The 21,092-nt window shown below is 43.6% G+C and overlaps 2 protein-coding genes across 2 annotated transcripts in view; both read left to right on the top strand.

Annotated features, from left to right (window-relative positions):
- The window catches only part of LOC126564508 (serine/threonine-protein kinase grp), a 191,235-nt gene that overhangs the window by 126,250 nt on the left and 43,893 nt on the right, over positions 1-21,092 (top strand). The window lies entirely within an intron of this gene.
- On the top strand, positions 735-13,454 carry LOC126563983 (receptor-type tyrosine-protein phosphatase-like N). The gene is made up of 5 exons (XM_050220865.1): positions 735-935; positions 9,890-9,943; positions 10,337-11,672; positions 11,749-13,038; positions 13,109-13,454. Exons 1-5 carry the CDS (start codon positions 794-796, stop codon positions 13,410-13,412), a joined length of 3,126 nt encoding a protein of 1,041 aa, XP_050076822.1. The 5' UTR covers positions 735-793; the 3' UTR covers positions 13,413-13,454.

Here is a 21,092-nt window from a genome sequence, read left to right as displayed (position 1 = left end):
AATGTTGCCCGAAGGTGGAAGTCATTTTGCAGAGCCATAAACGAAGCTTATCGGACGACAGCTTGCAGCTGGAGGAAGATGGTTTGACAGATCTCCGGGGAATTAGACAGCTTCATCGATGAAAGGATGAACGTACACGGGCAAACCTCTTGTTGCCGAAGCGATTCCATCGAAAGTGCCAACCTCATCCTCACCCAGGACGGTGCACGAGCACGAGCAGAAATGAAAGTCACGTTCGATCAGCTCCGGAAGCCCCTTGAACAGTGCTGGAAATGGATCCCAATCGAGAGAGGGATCAGAGATGGATGGAAACTGTTTGATGGGCTATTAAGATGGGTCGCCCGGTCGACTTTTCCGAACCCAATACAAAGCCTACACACGGGCACGATTTTCCTGCATTTGTGTTGGGTTTCCACATCCAGATGGTGGTGCTAGGCGTCACGATCCTGCATAACTGATGTCCGTTTGCGTTTTCCACCTGGTGCTTTGGGGCACATGCGCTGGGCTAATTTTCCCGTCGTTTCTCCGTCTCGTACAGCCTGACGAATGACAGTCTCGAACTGGAAATGCTTCGAACGGAATTAATCGATCGACTCGAAAGATCTAATCCAATAATGCGTATTTTGTCACTTTCTTTTATACTCTTCACAGTAACTCTTCTTCTCGCACAAAACTTTAAGCGATAGTATTACAACAAAAACGACAGAGATTGGACGAAAAAACTAAAACCCAAAACCCCCCGGTAAAACGCCAACAACGGGAACACTTTAAAGTGATGATCTAGAGCGCAAATATGTCAAATACTGACACATCGACGACAGTGGCAGCATGGACAAACACTTGGCAACACATGATGATGGCCGTCGGTCTGCTGGCGCTGCTGCTTCTGTCCGGCGGTGGCACTAACATTCTCGTTTCGGCCGAAGGCAACATTGGTAAGTATTGTATCCACAAAATTTCGTAGTATTCTCCCACTGGAGACTGTACAAATGTGTTGGGGGGGGGGGGGGGGTAGAGGGGGAGAAAAAACTTTTTCCTCGATCGATGAGCGTATACAAAGCGTCGCCCGCTCCAATTTCATCACTCAATACGGTGGCTCTGTTCCTGGAAAACGAAAATTCGATGCTAAGCCTGAGCTGTGAGCTGAATTTTAGATGTAGTTTTCCCGTCCCGATGCGTGTCTTGCATGGTTCCGTGATGCTGTTTGGTTGTATCTCGATTAGGATGTGTAATGTGAAGGGTCGCTGGGTCGCATTGGTGTTATCTATCCGGTGCGGTTGGGTGCTTACATAATGAAAAGACGTACTCACTGGCAGCGTTGTTGGATGAACGTTGTCGTATCTTCTCAGCAGACGTGAAATGGTTTTTTTTTTTTTGCGATGCTGTGAGATGATTATCTACTTTGAATTATCCTTTGATGATTTTTATTATTTCAACAATTTGGGCATTTGGGAGTAAATACAACGAGTAAAACAGATTGTTTGACAAAAGTTGCATAACTTTAGGCACCTGTTTCGCCAGCTCCTCCGAACAATACGCCTAAAAGTATGCAATTTGAAGTGTGGTTCAATTGAATCACACTAAAGTACAATTTAGGAAGTCAGTTTTAGGATTGTTTTGAAATATTGCTTAAGTTTAGGCGTTTTTCGTAAAATTCTTTGATATCTTTGGCTGATTTTTGGCAATGATTTTCTTTTTTGTAGTTGACTTTTGCTTCAGCCTTACTATAAAAATTCTCAATTTTTTTAAATTCTGAAACAAAACTTAAAATTGTTTCGAAGTGTATATTCTTCACCTTTGGCACTAGCAGTGTCAAAAAAGAAACCAAACTGGTTAAAAAATGTATACTTAAAATATAAAGTATGAAGTATTTGGTTCACCTAAAGTAAAACGCCTTAAAAACTGGCTTTTAAAGCTTGTTTCGACGAAAAAAAGACCGAAACCGTTCAAACACTGGCCCTCGCATATTAACACGTTTGAAAGCGAAAAATGGCTTTCAATGTTTTCCCTTCCAAGAAAACTCGTTCGTTGCTCGTGACGTACGAACGTGTAATATGTTTTGCCTTGCACAAAACGCAAAACACTTCCCTACCATTGATCCGCGCACACAAGAAACCTTTCCCGTATCCTTATCGGACACATAAATTGCGTCACGTTGGTATACAAAGCAATAGCAATAGAGAGAGAGACAGAGACGGAGAGAAAGAGAGAAAAAAAGCTCCAACTATGATTTACTGACTGTTGCATAAAGACTTCAATCTTCTCTATTGATGTTGTACGTGTTGCGCCCGTGATTGCCCGACTAGCACGTTGGTGTGTGTGGGAATTTTCTCCCCAAACACCTACCTCGTCGTTGGTCCGTTGCGCAATGCACCTGCATCTGCTTCACAAAATACTCCCACACGTACCGAAGTGGCACACGTACCTTGCAGGCTAGTCTCGATGGCCTTGAATTTCCCGGATTCGGATGCAACACCGTTCCCGGCCAGCAGACAACGTTTCGCAGGCGCGCATATTTGCGTACCCAAATGGTGCTAGTTTCCCGGCTCGGTGAGCACTCCGGATTACGGGAATTAAGGAGTTAATTGGATTTTTTTCTGTGTTGGTTAAGTTTTGCTTGCTTTTTTCTGTTTTTGTCTCTGCTTGTACCGGTGAAGGAATAGCATGGAATGTGGTCTGATTTAGAAGCACGTGATTGGATTGCTCCTGTGATGAAAAGATGCTATTAATAACGGGAGCAGCATGAGCGCCGTATGAAGTGTACGGTACACGGTACACTTTATGCTAATGCAAAAGCCATACTGCTAGAATTTTATTTGCAGTGGCAACAGTCCTATCTAATGAGATCATTCCATGCCAGGACATGATTCAATTTCAGTCAATGCAATAATATTGTACCGCCGAGGAAGTTTAATTTACCCATCCACGTCCGTTGTGCAATGGCATCGTTTGCATCAAACAAGGCATTGCATCATTGCTATCGGGTCGGGGTCCTTTCAGCTGAAGCAGAATGAGATACCGGATTATAACTCTTGCCATCACATTCCAGTCTGTGGCGGACGTTAGTCTGGACAAGAGAGAGAAACATGTGTCAACAAGGTCTGTTGTATAAATATGTCACCCTTTAAGGGATCATTTCTGAGGGACGATCCTTGATGAAGCGAAGAAAAGAGCTTGTAGTAGGAGAGGGTCCTGGAATCCTGAGCCAGCAGCCGCTTGACGGGATTAAAATCAAAATCGATGTGCTAACGGTGACGGCTTCACTTCGTTTAGACATGGAAGACCGTGAACCGAAGACCATTGTGCTTGGTTGCGCTGAAGATTGGATTAATGCTGCAGGTGGGTTATTAATGGCTATGTAGGACGGGCAAAAAAAGGAGCCGAAAGCGGATTAATTACGCAAAAAGGCTTCCGAGAAATAATACCTTTACCTGCTCCTTGCTTGCGCCTGGATTATTTTATTTAGATACCATCGTCCCAAGGCTAGAGGAATTGTCGACCGTTTTGTGAAATAATGCTTTGTTTTTAAATTACATTAGGAAGAGGAATTAATATTAATTGGAAACTTATTTACGCGCTATTTTTGTTATTTAATTGCAAGCTGTTTTGCGCCGAAAGGTAGACAATTTATTAAAAGTATTTGTTAAGGAGCATTTAAATTTGTTTGGAAGAACTGCTATCAATTTTGCTAACAATGTTTCCTCGAACTTACAGCTGCAGCTCTGCATAAGTTCAAAAGAACATCAGTTATAAGAACTGCGTTTATTAATTGATGAGTCTGTCCTTTTATGACCTTGCCAAAGGATGCCTTCCAGCAGTGCTCAATACCAGCGGTGCGGTGGTGATAATTAAATAAATGTGTTTTCCACCTGTTGTATACGATGCGGCGATAAATATACATTTTCCTCCAACTCATATCTGAGTCACCGGAAAGCTGCGAAAGCCAAGTAATAGTAGAAGTGGTACGGGAACGGTACGCCCGAAAAATGATACACAAAATGGAGGAGATACACAAACACTGGCGCCTCTAACACTACTGCAAGAGCAAGAAGAGTCTGAAGCCGTTTCCTATCAATTTCGTCGATTAAGGGAAAGAGATGATACAAACAAACAACCGCCCGTATAAACACTTTTCCTCGAGGCAAACGCTTCCAGGGCTTCGGGTGATTTCTGAACCGTAGAGGATTGTTGTTTTGTTAGGTGAAAAAGGAAAGCTGTTTATTGAAAGCGAGGGCCATCGATGCTATCGATACCGAGCATACTTTTATCCATTTTCTAGTCGTTCCTTTCTTTGTTGCTGTACATGGAACCGTTAATAGACGAAGGAGCATCAACAAACCAGGACAACGACTGCTCACCCGTCTTAAGTCCTGCGGAGATGTTAGAATGTCATTGACAGTCTATAAGCTGTCCGTTTTCGCATTTGTGTGAACGAAATATGGAAAACTCCCGCGTTAGGGATAATTACAATTTTTGCGTTGACCCTCGATTACAATCGCACGATAAAAGATCTGCTCACTGTTGTCCTTGTGTTCACTTGAGCCAGGTAAATCTCTGGTCGTGGTACAAACCACAACCAAGGAGACAGCAGCATAATGTCAAGTGTTTAGGGATGGACTTTGTATATGTAAGCGGCTTAAGCAAGATTACTCTTTACCTCTCTACAATTTTTAACTTTCAACAGACTTTACTAAAACTTCTCGTTTTACAAACTCGTAGTGCAAAGATGAGTTCTTCAACAATATATTAACAGAATGTAGTTAAGATTTGTCGCTCCTTTTTTCTCTCGACCCACCCCAACACACTCCTATGAGGTCCTATGAGATACACACAGTTACATTATACTCCTTGCTGGGTGTAGAAAATGATAATTTATTCCCAACATATGCTACGCTCTCTCTAGTGCTTTGAAGTGCTCCACTCTACAACCGCAGTACGATACAACTCGCCGCCGCTAATCGGAAACCCACCCAACCCCGGGGTGTGATAAAATGGAGCGTACGTGATTAAGGTTGTAAATAAAATGCGCCCAAGATGATATGCTGTGGTGATGGAGAAGAAGGACGGAATTACCTGTTGGTTCGTTTCGAGCAGCATGAGCTTTTGAAGTCATGCACAGGAATGTGTCTTTTGCGTGCCTTTTAGCCTTTTTCCAAATGGTTATCTGGGTGTGGGTTATACGACCGTTCTTCTTTACCTGAAAATCTCAAGGTGAAATTACTTCTTACACCAACGCCTTACAGTATAAAAAGTTACATAAAAATATTAGATTTGCTTCCTCAGTTGCTCGTATGAATAGACATCAATAGCGAGATTAAGGCTATAAATGAAGTGAATCAAAATGATGAGGAAATTATTACCTTTTGTTAAGCATGAGCTCTTGAAGTTGACTCCAGCAATGTCTATTCGCTGCTTGTTTCTATCATAAAGACTGTGAGCCTCAAAGTTTAATTTCTTCTTCGTCAAGTAGTAAATACTAAATGAGTTTAGAAAAAAACGCCAACACCTCGCACAATGCAATTAGCGAGACAAAATTTTATTTTTGCAAGTATATTTAATACTTGTGCATCAAATATTGATTAAAATTAATCAAGGTTGTTTTAATCTACTGTTGGTTTTAACAGAAAGGGGGTTTGAATGAATGTCGCATTTGTATAAATTCATTGTTTTATATTAAATTATTTCTATCATACCAGTGATTAGTGCTAGAAATTATTAACGAATCGTAGTACAAACCATGACAAAATTAGACTTTTTATCAGCTATTTACATTACCAATGGTTTTGAAAAGACAATCAAGCAATAAGTTTCCGTCACTCATAAATAATTACCTTCCTAATAAGCGGCTATCAAATAACACACGTGATCTGAATTTATATTTAGCTACCCCTACCGACAAATCAATATCGGTGTGTTACTGGCACGAGTTGAAGTGACAAAAATAAACCATTTATAAATGGTTCCATCGATAAAATTTCATATACTACCACCCCAGCATGTGGCTGCGGCACAATACAGCTTAAAAAGAGGAGATTGAAAATTGCAAAACGAAACCAAAGAACAACCCTTGTTGGGATGTAAAATGGAAAATCAGAACCCGGAAGCAGCGCACTTAACAAAAAAAAAACTACTACCAGCCACATTGACGTGCGCGTATCGTGCGGTGCACCACTGTTTGCGTGGTTTGCGTGTGACCACTCACACGAATGCCAAAGGTTAGGCCGACCGTAGGAGTCGTTTTTCTTTTTAAACTTTAAACCGACAACCCACGCGCCTTTTCTAACTCACCTGGGGAATCAGTTTTATCAGCAAAATGGGCCGGTTTTGCCAATAGAATATTCGTCGTGCTAAAGAGGAAAATGAAACCTGAAGGTAACCAGGACCGGGTAGATCGGGCCGAGGACGGGCCATCGAAACCGACCAAGTAGCTTGAAAATGCCGGTTCTACAAGAAGTTTTCCACCGGCAGTTTGACGTCATTCGGTTTTGGTGGTGATGAAGGTGCTCGTGAGTGTCGCATTGGCAATCGCATTTCGCGTGTGGAACTCACGCTGTCGGTTGACTGCGTCAATTTGACAGCTTATCACACTCGTTTGTTAATGTTTTTTTTTTTTTTCGTTGGTTTTGTTTGCTTTTTCCTCCATCCCAACAAAATGCGCAAAATAACAACTACATGCAGAGAAGCACAGAGGCCGCAGGGCGGAAACATCGCTTCGCTATATTCTACTAATTCATTGTGTTGCCTTTTCACGATCCTTATCTACCCTGTGGGCCCGTGCCCCGGGACTGTGTGTGGGAGTGGGCTTCCAAGGACGGCCAGCTAGCGTGGGGGGGGGGGGGGGAAAGTAGCGGGGAAAATGCTTTTATTGGAATGCAGGATTAAATTTCAACAATGTAAATCACAGCAAAAGACAGGTGCACATTGTTCCGAGGGCATCAGTTTTGCTTCCTTTTTTCGAGACAATTCCATTTTCCAATAATAGAACACACGCTCGAACTTGTTAAGCGCCATTGCTGCTTCAGGCTATCATCAATTAGATTGATCCGGGCGTTTGATATTCGCACGAATGACGATGTAATATTTGCACGCTTTCCCTAATACGATTTAAAGCTTTCATATAAAAAAAGTATACTAAATTACATTCCCTTCCTTACCCATAAGCTCTGCCATTCTCGTTTGACGTCATTTAGCGTCAAAATGTTTGAGCTTCTAATTACTTTTTCCCACGCATTGTGCGATTAAAAAAACGGAAGGAAATTTCGCGCTATGGTACCGTGTGTCACGAACATTATGCGATGCCGTGCCAGAAGACATGTTCAACATGTTTCTTACAACGTGTTTTTTCTCTTCCTCTTCTCCGTAAACCATAACATTCTCGCATAACGATGCTATATGTTGTCGGATCGAAAACTTTGAGCCATACTGAGGGGAGGGGAGCGAAAAACAAAACCGTCACACAAGATGCATCGCATATGTACTGGCATGTAAAATAGACGCACCTACCGATAGCACCCATGGATGGAGGGTGTGAAACGTCTTTATGGAAAATGTTGTCACAGCGTTGTCGAGCGAAGAAAAACAGGTGGCAAAAACATGTTCACTGCCGTTTCCTTTCCTGTGGTACTTTGGAAAATGGTCCAATGCTATTTTTAGCATCACCTGCTCTCTGATCCTCCGGTTAACAGGTTTTTATTTTATTAAAATGTTGCTTAATATTCCTCCCAGCATGGGATGGGACGGCATGTGTGAATATATGCTGCGCTGGAGTGCTTTTCGCAGCTTACAGCGAAGCACAGATTCGCAGTGCGAAGTTCAAGCGCCTGTCGAAATGGCGACAGTGGTGTGCCGATTCGCAAGGTGCGAAGGGACAAACAAAGCAGACAACATAAACACACAGTCATCGGGCACCGGGAACTCCCGAGGGAGGGGAAGTTATTGCACCAGAATCCCTTTTCTACAGCACAAAAACACACACATACACATACAATATTGGACGAGTTCTTCTTGCACGGGAAAGAAGCATATGTTTACTGACTGAGCATGGGACACGGGGGGAGTACCTTCTCGAGGGTTGAAAATTGAGTGCCTACAGTGGGAAGCCACGTCAACAAGCGGCCGGGATCTATTTATAGACATTGTGGAGCGCTGGAATCAAATTGAAACGTCACCACGAGTCAATCGACGAACTGATATCGATCTGGAATTAGAGTGTGCGTTGCTAAGAACGAGGAAAATGTAAGGTTTGTTTAGCGAGAAATATATGTATATGTAGATGATTCTTTCTGATCTGTAAATAGTAAAAAAAAAGAATGGAAAAACAATTATTCAAAGTATTCTGCTAAAATTAGTTAAGATTTTCAAATCTATTTATATATCGTATTTGTAAAACATGCTACCTAAAGGTATGCAATACAAAGTTAAAAATAGGTTTGCTTGGATTCTGCGAAAAAAAGAACAATAAATTGCATACTTTTCAGAGCAGAATCCGATCGGCTGAAGTAATGCTCTCCGGGCAACGGTTTTCGATCAGTTTTGTCATTTATCATAATAAATTGCTCACTTTATCGTATGCCCCATTTTTCAGGGCCTGATAGATTTGGGTTTTCCCACGACGACTCCCCGCTGCCTCATTTTCCTCGAATCCATTTACCGACTGACAGATGACATGATCTAAGCAAAACGTAATCACAAAATAATCACCATAAATCATTGAATAACCGCTTACGCTCGTGCATGCACGAGTCACGTCCCTTGCGTCTCAAGGCGTCATAGTTTTTTTTCGCGAATGGAAATGTAAATAATAAGGCACCGACTAAATCAATATTTAAGGCAAATAGGAGAAAACAAAAAACACGACCAACACGCGTTGAAGCACTGTTCAGCGTCGGCTTCCACAAGAAAAGGCTTCCAACCACTCGCCACTAAATGTCAGATAATCCGGTCCACAGCATCCTTCATCGCAGCGCAACGGCAGGATGAGAGAAAGTGAGTGTGGACAAGTGTCTTTGGTACTCTGGCCTTTCTAATGAGCTTCAACGGGAAGGTTCCAGGAAAAGAAGGTTTCTCCAGAAGATTGGAGTCTTTTTCTAAGGAGGATGTTTGATTGCCGCTGTGTTTGCATTCACGAAACACCCAAGACACCGATACCGGAGGGATGAGTTGTGGGCTTTTGTGTGTGTCCTTGAAGTTATCTTATTCTCTGCGATACCGGTGGGATTGGCAAAGGCAAATGGATAGAATTCCCGAGAGCGCACTCATCAGCAGTTTTGTTTGAATCGGAAGATATCCAAGGGATCATCTACCCTGTATAAAGCATTTTACAATCCCGCTTCATAGTGCCATTGTCGAGCTCGGTTATCCAGTGTACGCTTCGGTTGCTTTTTATCGCTTGAGCTTGTTTATTAATGCAGTGGGATTCATCAACTGGAGCGTTCTTATTCGTGCCTAACACATAACGCTTTCCTGTCACACGCCAAAGGTTAAAGGATAAAGAAGGATACGAAGAGAGGGCTATACACAGACCTCAACTCCCACTTGCCACAGAGATACTTTCAATAATGTTCCTGCGGGTCCTTTACACTGTAAAATCCATCAAGCATAATGTGAGTGGGTTTGCTGCTCTTTACAAGCGAAGCACTATTGAGCACCGCAGTAAAAGACACCTTTAAGCGGTGGCAAAGAACCCGGCCCGTTTATTCCTTTCCTTCAATACGCGATTAAAGTTATCACGATGATTTATCCGTTTTGCAAGCAGCACCTTATTTGCGTAGGATAATTATTCGTCATCGCAGCACTTTTCCCATCGTTCACGTTCCAGTACAGCGCTTGTCTATATCTTCACTCACAGATCGGATTATTATCGGTGTTTTACCTCTTGTTTCGCTTGCAGGTTGCCTCTTTGCGGAAACACTTTGCTTGGAACACCTGGAATGGTGCTATGATGGTAAGTATCCGTTACGTGCTTAAACCTAACAGGTCGAAAGCAACTTCGAGAGCAAATGAAAGAGAGAGGCAGAAAGAGACCGCAGTAATAGGACACTGAATTCCATTCGAAGCGTGGATAAGTTTCTTCGTGTGCCATCAATCAAAAGCCCACGGCAAAAATGTCCATCGTTGATGGAACTAACGTGAATCCAATTAAGCTGTTCCTTGCTCGTTTTTTTTTCTTTCTTCTCGTTCTTTCCTATTACTACCTCTAATGGATGGAATAAGCGTGTATAAGTTCGCTAATTAGTTTCACTCCTATCTTCTGTCCTGCATCTCGGACCATCCCACTCGACTCGTGCTACGTAATTGATCACCATTTCGATGTCATTACCTTACCCCTTTATTCCAGACTTCGCCTTTGGAAAGTGTCTACCGCAGTATGGGCTGGAACCGGAGGAACTCTTCCGCAAACCGCTGGAGGAGGACCAGAGCCGTATCCTGGCGCGCATGCTCGAGGAGCTTCAGGGGGCCGGTCTCGGTTGGGAGCACCCGTTCACCCAGTGCCGCATCCAGGGTGCGCTATTCGCCATCCGCACCAACTCGGAGATCCCGCAGACGCTGTGCGCTAATCTAGCGCCCGATCCGGAGATCCTGGGCCCTCAGAGTCCTCTCGCTTTCGTACGCTTTACGCCACCGAACGAGGAGTACGCCGATGAGGTATACTATCCACCGCCGAAGAAGGCGTTCGCGAGGCAGCTAGAGTCACCGGTAGAGTTAGACATCCTGCCGGAGGTGGTTCCTTTGGATCCACGTGGACCATCGATTGAGCTGGAGCGAGCGAGACTGCAAGAGTTGCAGAGAAGGATGGCCCTGGGAAGAATGCTCAAGCAGTACGATGTCGACCAGCAACATCCACCGGACGTAACGGACTATCTCGATATGGGAGCAGAGATGAACGAGATCGAAGATAGCCAGCTGTTACCGTTTAAGGCGGTGGAAGGCGAGCGTGAGTGGGCATATGGAGCAAGCAAGCGCGGTGGGACGGGATCGGGTATCTTTCGCGATCAACAGGCAGGAAACGATGAGGAACGTGCCCTAAAGGAGTTGGTCGAACGCTTAACACCAGCTGACGTGGATCCGGAGTTTGAGTACATCTATCCCAAGACGTCATCGTTCCGAGAGTACGCCAAAGAGCATCACATTCCGAAGATATCAAACTTTGCGCCGGAAAACGTCAACAGACTGCAGCAGGAAGCTGGAGCAGCAAAGGCCAACGATCCGAACGTGGACAAGTTCTACACGCATCCACACAAAGCTGCCCCACATACCCGCAATGAAATTCCACCGCCGGGTAACTTCCGTGAGTCGGCTGTGGCGGCGTATGCACCTGGTCCGGAAGCAGGTGGCTTGTACACCGAGGGAGGGTTCGTTTACGTTCCAAAGTCGGGTGGTCGACCGGGTAAGGATGAAGCACGCACCCTGCTGGACAACATTCTTGGTTTTACGAGACGGGAACGGTTGGACGTGAAGAAACCGGGACCACCGGCAGCACCACCACCATCGGGCCAGAGTCCGAGTGAACCACCGAAGGAGATGGCACCGTTGGAGGAAAAACCACATCCGGCAACGGCTGGTGGTGAGGATAAGCGGCCCAAATCGAAGAAGGAATTGTTTGCCCACACGGACGACGATCATGCACCGCACTCGGTCGATACGGAGTACGCGCACGTTATCCTGAAGAATCCGTAAGTGTTGTGTGCGTTGCAGAATTGCATACATTCAGGCGTACTCTAACTCATCGTATTTTTTTATCATCAACAGCATCGACAACTGGAAGGATGGATCAAGGATTGTAGCGGCACTTGCTGAGCTGTTGAACATGCAGGGCTACTTCACGCATCCGCGAGTCGATCGGCACGAGGTGTCGTTCCGTGTGGAATCGAATCCGGATCGCAAAACGGCTACCGATGTTGCCAAGCAGATCAATGACAGTCGCTTCAAGAACAACCTTTCGCGACGGTTGGGTGTGCTCGTTATACAGGCCGGTGTTGGTGATAAGACGAAGGAAAATGATGTCTCTTCGCAGCGCTTGAAGCGTGTTGAGGATGGACCGAACGTTACTCACGTGATGGCGTACATGTTTGCTGGTGCGGGTGCTGCAGCTGTTATCGTTGTTGCGATGACGCTGTTTCTTATCCGCAAGCATGACAAGAAGAAGGACAAACTGGGTGGATTGCAGTCGGGGCTGAGCGGTGCCGATAGCTCGAGCAAAGACTATCAGGACTTGTGCCGGGCGCGTATGGCAGGTGGAAAAACAGGACCTACTGGATCGGATTCCCCCGGAGGGCGCATAACGGCACTGACGAAGGAAGCCGAAGCGAGACCACCATCATCCCGCTCGAGCACCTCGTCCTGGAGCGAGGAACCAGCGCTAACGAACATGGACATCTCGACCGGGCACATGGTACTGTCGTACATGGAGGATCATCTGCGCAACAAGGGTCGACTGCAGCGCGAATGGGAAGCACTCTGCCGGTATGAGGCGGAACCGAGTGCACGTGATGCGGCTCTACAGTCGCAGTGTGCTCCACTGAATCGCCCCGGTGCACCCTTGCCGTACGATCATTCGCGCGTTGTGCTGAACCATCTGGCGAATGCGGAGGGCATGGACTACATCAACGCTTCTACCATTACCGATCACGATCCTCGTGCACCGGCGTATGTTGCAGCTCAAGGCCCGATGCAGTCGACACTGGCTCACTTCTGGCAGATGGTGTGGGAGCAGGGAGCTGTCGTGCTGGTGGCGCTGTGTCGTCTGCAAGAGAACGGTGAACCTGCCTGTGCTCGCTACTGGCCCGAGGAAGGTGCCGAAGTGTACCACATCTACGAGGTCCATCTGGTTAGCGAGCACATCTGGTGCGATGACTATCTTGTGAGGTCGTTCTACCTGAAGAACTTGCGGACCGGCGAAACGCGTACCGTGACACAATTCCACTTCCTGTCCTGGCCACAGGGTGGTGTACCCACGTCCGCAAAGGCACTGCTTGACTTTAGACGCAAGGTGAACAAGTCGTACCGTGGCCGTTCGTGTCCGATCGTTGTGCACAGCAGGTAGGTTGATGCGATGTGCGCCAAACTGAAGGGAATGTTTTAAATTTATTTTCTATCTCCCACTTTTTAGCAATGGATCGGGACGTACCGGTGCTTACATCTTGCTCGACCTCGTCCTAGGGCGCATGAACAAGGGTGCCCGGGAAATTGACATTGCCGCAACATTGGAACATCTGCGTGATCAGCGCGCCGGACTTGTAGCCACCCGGCAACAGTTCGAGTTTGTTCTAATGGCCGTCGCGGAAGAGGTGCACGCAATCCTTAAGGCTCTGCCACAATCCACCAGCAGCAACAAGGGCTCACAGGAGCAGGATAAGGATGGAAATGCAGCACCGGATGCTGCAAAACCGGGCGACAAACCAGTGGACAAATGAATTTTGAACTGAAGTTGTGAGCGGATACGGATGCATTTAGTTGAGCTTGTGTTGAAGTTATTAAGTTTTAACACTGGATCTGAATTAACGTCAAGTTTTAAAGCAGATAAGTAATTTTATAGATCAGTTCTTGTTAAGAGGCCAAGTTAAGATTGTATCATCTTGGTTCCGTTGTGCGTTCTGTGTAATTTAAACAGCTCCTTTTGTGAGGGTTAGAATTTTCTTTCTTTCTTTTATATTAATTTTTTTAGATGAATTTTAAACAACCGTTTCCACAAGCTTAGCAATCTCCACCTTAAAAGGCGAGAAAGCTATTAGCGGGAAACACATTGAACAGATGACGACAAACAAGCTAACGGAATATTTCGGAAGAATCGATTAAACGGAACCCACACGCTAAGCAAACCCGGATACACGCACTCAAACGGAAGACGGCACAAAATGAACCGAACAGGCAAAACGAAACATGCAACCAAAAAAAAATTAACTTTATATAAGCAAACAAACAACTTCAACACACTCACACACATTCACACAAACACGATCCGGCAGAAACGCACATGTACGCTGCGAGGACACGGTGTACTGTCAATTTGAGAACCCCCAAATCAGATCAGGGAAAGAGATCCACATCTTCTTTCGGTGCGGGTATTGTACGGTATGATACACCGGGCGTATCCTTGTCCCGACCGGTCGACTTTGCCCACCAGCCTGCAAAGTGGACCGATGCGGGTGTGAGACGGGATACGGCGGCGCGCTACTGTACATACCAGTACCAGTAGTAACCTGCAGAAGAAAAAAAAAAACAAAAATCGACACCTTCTTTTGAATATCATCTTTGCAGCGAGCAGAGCTATCAATGCAAGGACAAGGGCAACATGGCGACAGCCATACTAGTGAATCCTCTTGAACCAACGGAAATACTTATCATTCAGTACTATATAATCATCATCGTCACATCAACAGTGTTACTTATCTGAGGTTGACCATGACCATGGGTCATCACTTCAGCGAGAGAAACGAAAAAAAAAAACAAATCACCTATGTACCTCCTATACCTACTACCACTAAACGTAATGACGCATACACTAAGCTGAAATTTCTGTTTTCCACTTAGCACATCTTGGCAGACTTAGTGTCTGCGTTGAGACGTACGTTGAAGGCGAGTAGTAGAACCAGATGGATATTTATCCTTAACCTATTACCTATTTCCTAAAGCCCAACCCAACAAATTCCCCCCTCCCCAATTACAAATGCATACAAAATGGAGATACAAACGTCATACATATATCTATACATAAATACATTATTATACATAAAAAATATACATATATACATACATATATACATTATATTATATTAAAAAAAAAGAGATAAAGAGAATATGTGGAAGATAAAGCAAGAATGTTCCCCACGTAACTATTTTAAGCATCTACCTACAGAAACCACTGGAGCTGATAATGATGATTATGGTTATATATCGAGATGGGGCAGAAAATTAGTGAATTGAAAAGTATATATTTTATTTATGGAAGAGTAAAGCTAGTAAAGTGGGTTGGAGGTCGTTGCGTACAAAATGGCGGTTCAAAACCGCGTCACATCATAAAATGCGGAATTCATAAAGCACAAATACTGCAAGATGGCAGATCATCAGCAAGAGGAGATCACGTGTGCAGCTATTAGGTAGGAGTAAATTTACAACTAAATCACAACCTAGGATAGTGTACGGCACATTTGATGTGCTTGGTAGGAAGACAGACAGATAGACAAACAGACAGGCAAACCATCCAAAGAAGTAAACGTCAACATCCAAAGCAAAGCAAGACACCGCAAAAACAAACGCGAACGAGCAGAGTATTTTGGGAAAGATCTGGAAGCGAGTAGTACAATCGAAGTGTGAGTCGGCAGTGCTTGGGAGGTTAGAAAAGGGAAGGGAAATATATATTTTTTGATTCCTTATTGTAGCAACAGTCGGCACACAGGTCGCTACTGCACAGCAGGAGCGTTGCGTCGCTACACAGAGCGATTTACTAGCTAGAAGAATGCGGTACAGAGTTTTGTTACAGCAGTACGGAACTTACCTGACACTGTTCGACAAATCTGTCATGGCATCCTTCGATGTTGGAAGCAACTATCGCAGTAGTAGAGGCGCGTGGTTGTGTTGAGCTGTTAACCATTTAGTATATATACTCACACACATATAGAAAGCAGCAAAACCTTACCACATACACACACACGAGAAGGAGCAGAAAGAAGATGCATTTTTAGTGTTAAAACCCAAAACCAACTAAGCGATGTAATTGTTCGATGAAAATGTGTACTTTATGAAAGTAACGAAACGTTATGCTTATTCCACTTTTACCCATTTAGTGATTTAATGTGTGATTCAACGTATGCATGTTACTAACGCTACCCAACGCAGCAACACGTAAAAAAACACTCACAAACACACATATACAATCTATCTTACAGCGAGTGAGTGGCAGCTATCGGGAGTGTGCGTATTTCACGTATACGCTCGTCAGTAAGATGAGCAAATATTGTACTGTAGCCGCACCAGGTTAAGTGTTACCTTACCCGTGTAAAGCTCAAAAGCTCGGCCAAAAAGTGCCGCACTGAAGAAGCCACACTACGCCACAACCAACACCAACCGGTTTGACAGCTCGAAGCCCTCAACTCCAGCCTGTTGAGGGTTTCGAGGCTGTCCGGGCGAACTTTTCCCGTGTGGGCGGTCAGTCGGATACGTTTGGAAACCGATCTAACAACAACAAAAACCAACATGGCGCCCGCTTGACAGTAGGTGACAGTTTCGAGTGGGTTCGTTTGTGTGCGAAGTTGTACTACATGACATGTCATATCTCGATCGTAGTATACACAGTACACCTTTTCGGCCGTTTTCTTTGGGGGCATTCAATTTCCAATCCACAATCGCCAAACAAAAAAAAAAGCTTCAAAAAAACACAAGCAAAACAACAAACCTTTGCTGACGACCGGATGGGGAGAAAAGTTTGATAAGCAACACGACTATTGCTGTGTGGCTCGCACTATCAAGGGAGCATCTTTCACTCATACCTTTATACATGTATATTAAACTACATTTAAAAAAAACGCCATCAAACGGGCCAACTTAAAACTTCAACCCGACAAAGAAAACCAAGGCGCCATGTGGCAAGAATTGAGCGAGGGAACTTTATTCTACTAATCAACAAAACTGTACTTAAAGCGACAAACAAAAAAAAAATAATTGGAAGCGAGATGGCAATGGTGATTTGTTTACACTTTACAGCAAAAAAAAAGGAAGAGCAAAGGCGAACAAAAAAACTTGAACAATTTGAATCATAAATAAAAAAGGGCAGAAGCAAGAAATGAGTGTTTGTGCGTGTGTGTGCATGGGAAGAGAAAGCAGACGAGACGAGAGATTTAAAGAAGAAGAGAAAAAAACGAATTAATCAGAGACTGAGTAAAACAAAGCAAACAAACAAAAAAACAAACAAACAAACTACAATTACACAACCAAAACAAAACAAGGAATACACTTTGTTTTCGTGAACTTATTTCTGAACCTAACCTGTTGAAGCACAACGTGGAACCTACGACGCGCTTATCTAAGTAAGAAAAAAAGAAGTATAATAAACCGGATTATGTTTTACATACAACTCTACTTAAAAAAAACAAAACCAAAAAACCAATACCTCTTGCACTGTTTCTTAGTAGTATCGTTGCATTTTTTTCTGACACTTTGGTGTTTATAGTGAAGGGTTGAGTTTCTTCGGTCGTTCTGTTTCTGTCAGCTCAGCTGTGTTTTGTAATGGGGATGGTGTTTTCCGTTTCCGTTCAACACACACGTTTACTTACACAAATAAACATATACACACACACATACACTCAATCACACGCACCACATACATACACCGGAACACAAATGTAGTAACGAAAAATACTAAATGAATCGAACGGAACAAAATGGAAACCGGACAAACTGCACCGCGAAGTCAACATGGCCAACGACGAATGGATAAACGAGATTACAAAGTATAAAGCAAAACGGGAAACTCTTACAACCAAAATAAAAATGAAACAATTCTGTAATGAATTACTATATACATATACTTATATATAAATGATACTTTTTGAGCTATTTCACATAAATTATATAGACATATACATTTAACCGGGGCAAATAAACAAACAAACGGCGAAGCGAAAGCACAAAACAAACAAAAAAGGAAACCACATATGAATAGTGAAGCCGACTGGTTAGGGACTGTACACATGTGGTACGTCTTTGCAAACAAAAGCACGTCTTTTAAATTGGGATTGGTGTGAAACACTCTATCGCCCCACTAATGGAAATATATATACACATACATGCATTATATACATACATACATACATAGAATATATACTTATACAAAAAAGGTCGAATAGTATGCCTCCTTTCATACCCAAACGACACACGACACGGTTAATATAACAGATCCGTCAATACGGATTCAATTCACCACCCAAACACCCACCCACCCTCCACACCTTCTAATGTGCCGCCCACCCAAACACACACACTCGATTAAAACCAATTAAACGACTACTAATACTACTTTTGTGGCTTGTACGTTTAGAGCAGCAACCGATACCGTACCGTGTGCGTACGCCTACTTGGATGTGCTTGCAATACAGCGGTACGCAGCGATGAGTGCCGCTTTGCAGTGCGGTTCGCTGCTGCTACTGCTGCATGGTACTCTTCGCTGCGTTACTTGTTTGTCGTGCATGCAATACGCAGTACACCTGTGCACATGCACAAACTAACTGTTACAAGCACCAACGGCGAACTAGACAATGCTATTTCGTGTTTGCTAATAACGTTGTGTAAATGTGAAATTTTGAAGTTTTAAACACAGATGCAAGTAAAGCCAGAAAAAAATATTAAATTATCCTACAAAAATCCTTCTCCTTCTCTTCCTAGAAGATCGGGGGAGGGTGGAAAGGCCACGGAACAACTGTTTCCGGGGCCCGGAGTAAAAAGAGTGACCTGCGCTGGCAGCTAGAACAGGAGCATTAGAACTGCTACAGTTAGAATTGAATTTACTGTTATACATACATTTGCTACCCCTCTTTTAACACTTGAAAACATCATTCGCAAAACACATTCGCACACTGTTTAGTGAGGTAGAGCGGTGACTACGATTCCTTGGGGAGGGTTTAGGGAATGAGGTTTAAATTAAAAACAAACCCACCCGGGTGAAAAGAAGGGACGCGAAAGTGAACAAGAGGGTAAAGAGATGTGTATTCATATTTATCTTTATGTGCAAACTAAATGTCCAAAACGTTCCCTTAAAATGGGCGAGCAGAACCGATGATGGAGAAGCGACACATCGCAACAAACACTTACTACTCATTACCCATACACATCAAGCATAGTGAAGAAGAATAAATAAGATATGTTTATTTGAAACGAGCATTCAAAAAAAAACCTAAACTAGAGCTGTTTACTGTAAACTGTTTCACTGTTTGTTTTGTCTTGTATCTGTCGGTCTTTTGGATGAAATCTGCAAGAGGAAAAAAACGGCTAAAGAGAGGTAGGACGATCTGCGACGAGGATGAGGGGAGGGACGGGTAAACCGAGAGCTGCATGTTTGTTTTGTGCATGTGTGGGAGATGCGTGTGTACGTGTTTAACTTAACTATTTATACTTGAAGGTAGAAAATAACGTTAAAAGATCTTTCAGATGTAACTTGTAAACCTTATGATGAAGATGATAAGAACTGGCTAAATATTAAGCATAATTAGTAGGATAGATGTATGCGCCGTATGATGCTTTCGTGCTGACTGGTGCTATAATTAATGCCCTAGCAAAGCATGAAGGTGTTTGAAAGTGTATACGTTTAGTATCTATTTGTTTCCCCATTTGGTAACACCTACCAAGTTAGCTGCAGCACTAAACAAACCCCAGTTGTTGCAATGTAACGGTCAAATTAAATGCAAGCCAACCAAGGTACCATGTGCAAGGTATTTTCAGTTCAATATTTACACTACCAATTATCGACTTCAGTGAAAGTGATCAAGGTAGGAGAGTGTTACTACTTCTTTCTCCCAATCTGCCGTACGTGTGCTGTGGCTTACCTACGGAATGCCTATCCTAGCCTCTAGCGAAAGTGATCCACAAAAATATAAACTTATCTGTTTTTAATTATGTTTAACCTTTTGCGTAAACGCGTACCAGGCACAATGGGTGTGTTTTTATTGGGTTTCGTTTTTTTTTTAACTGATTTTATTTTTATGTTGAGTTAAAAATGTTCCGAAATAAAATGTTAAGAAAAATCTTTATTCGATTCAAATTTGGGTAAGTATAGCGAAAGTAAACGATTTTGAATGGATTGTGCGCCTAAATGTATGCAATAAAATGTGCTTTTCTGTTTCAACGCCTGAAAGTATGCAATTAGAGGAGAGCAATCTTCGCCGAGAAAGATTGAGTAATATTACACCTGAAGAATGATAAACAGACATGAAACGTTTAACAGTCATTCAAACCATGTAATAAATAATAAACTCTTGTGTGCTTTACTCGAACAGCACCTAAACTTCCACCATTGATAAATTAATTCTTTAATGGCACCGTCATCTTTCATCCCTCGTTGCTCGTATCTTTCGCCTCACTTACAGCATGACCTGCGTGAACTGGTCATCATGCGGTCATCTTGCGGTGAAACCAAATGTGAAGGATTTTCACACCACAATGGCGCCCCACAGCGTCGAGCACAAGCCTCGCCTCAGCTGCTGCATAACCTTTTGTGGGCTTTGGCGCAATGAGACATTACGAAACGTAAACAAACTGTCACGTGCACGAAGTGATGGACGACAACGTGCCTGCAATATCGGTTCTGCAGCCTCAAACAGTGGGGTAAAGTTTTGACTGGTAAATATTTGTCAAAAAAGCGCATCATTAGTTATCAACTGTTAAGGGGCAAAATAAACTAAACCCAAAGCATACGATACGATTCGAAAATTTGTAACATTACAACCTTCCGATCGATGGACCGGTCATAATGCAAGCTTTCAACAGTGCTGTCGTCTTCATTAGCATAGACTGCGGTAAAGCGGAACAGAAGAAAAGAGACCCCTAGATCGATCAACTCCATAAAAACCAGTCCACATTTGGGCGAGTTTCGGGATAAGCCAGATTCCAGCATGCAATACAAGGTGCACGGGCGAAGATGTTTTCTTCATGGGGACGTCGCGCATCTTGCGTAATGTTCCGTGAGTCGGTGGGTAGACTGTTGGGAATGGAACGCACGTTGAATTAGGAATGAGAGTGTAGCTGCTCTTGGAGCATCCACAGCTTCCGCAAGTGGTGTCGGTGGCTACCGTCTATGGTGTAAAAGCTATAAAGAGATGAGAGCCGCTGGATTACAAACAGGGTCGCCGCTGTGCCGCTGGTATAATGAGCCTGTTTGTAGTTTGTGCATACATTTTTTTACTATTTTGTTAGGGTTTCATTGTAGTATTTTATAGAGAAATATTGTCAAGTGACCTTGAGTATGGTAAGCCGTACTTATTGTCGCTGTCGATATTGTTGAGACGACTAAAACAAGACAACGGACCTATTGTTGTTTTTACCTGTGCTGGACACCCGCGGTCAACCTATTCGGATACAATTTTTTGGCACAAAAAAATTAAAAAAAA

The sequence above is a fragment of the Anopheles maculipalpis genome, chromosome 3RL, assembly GCF_943734695.1.
Source record: "Anopheles maculipalpis chromosome 3RL, idAnoMacuDA_375_x, whole genome shotgun sequence".
Classification (NCBI taxonomy): Eukaryota; Metazoa; Arthropoda; class Insecta; order Diptera; family Culicidae; genus Anopheles; species Anopheles maculipalpis.
The sequence above is the reverse complement of the archived record's forward strand: the minus strand, read 5'-3'. Positions and strand labels throughout refer to the sequence as shown.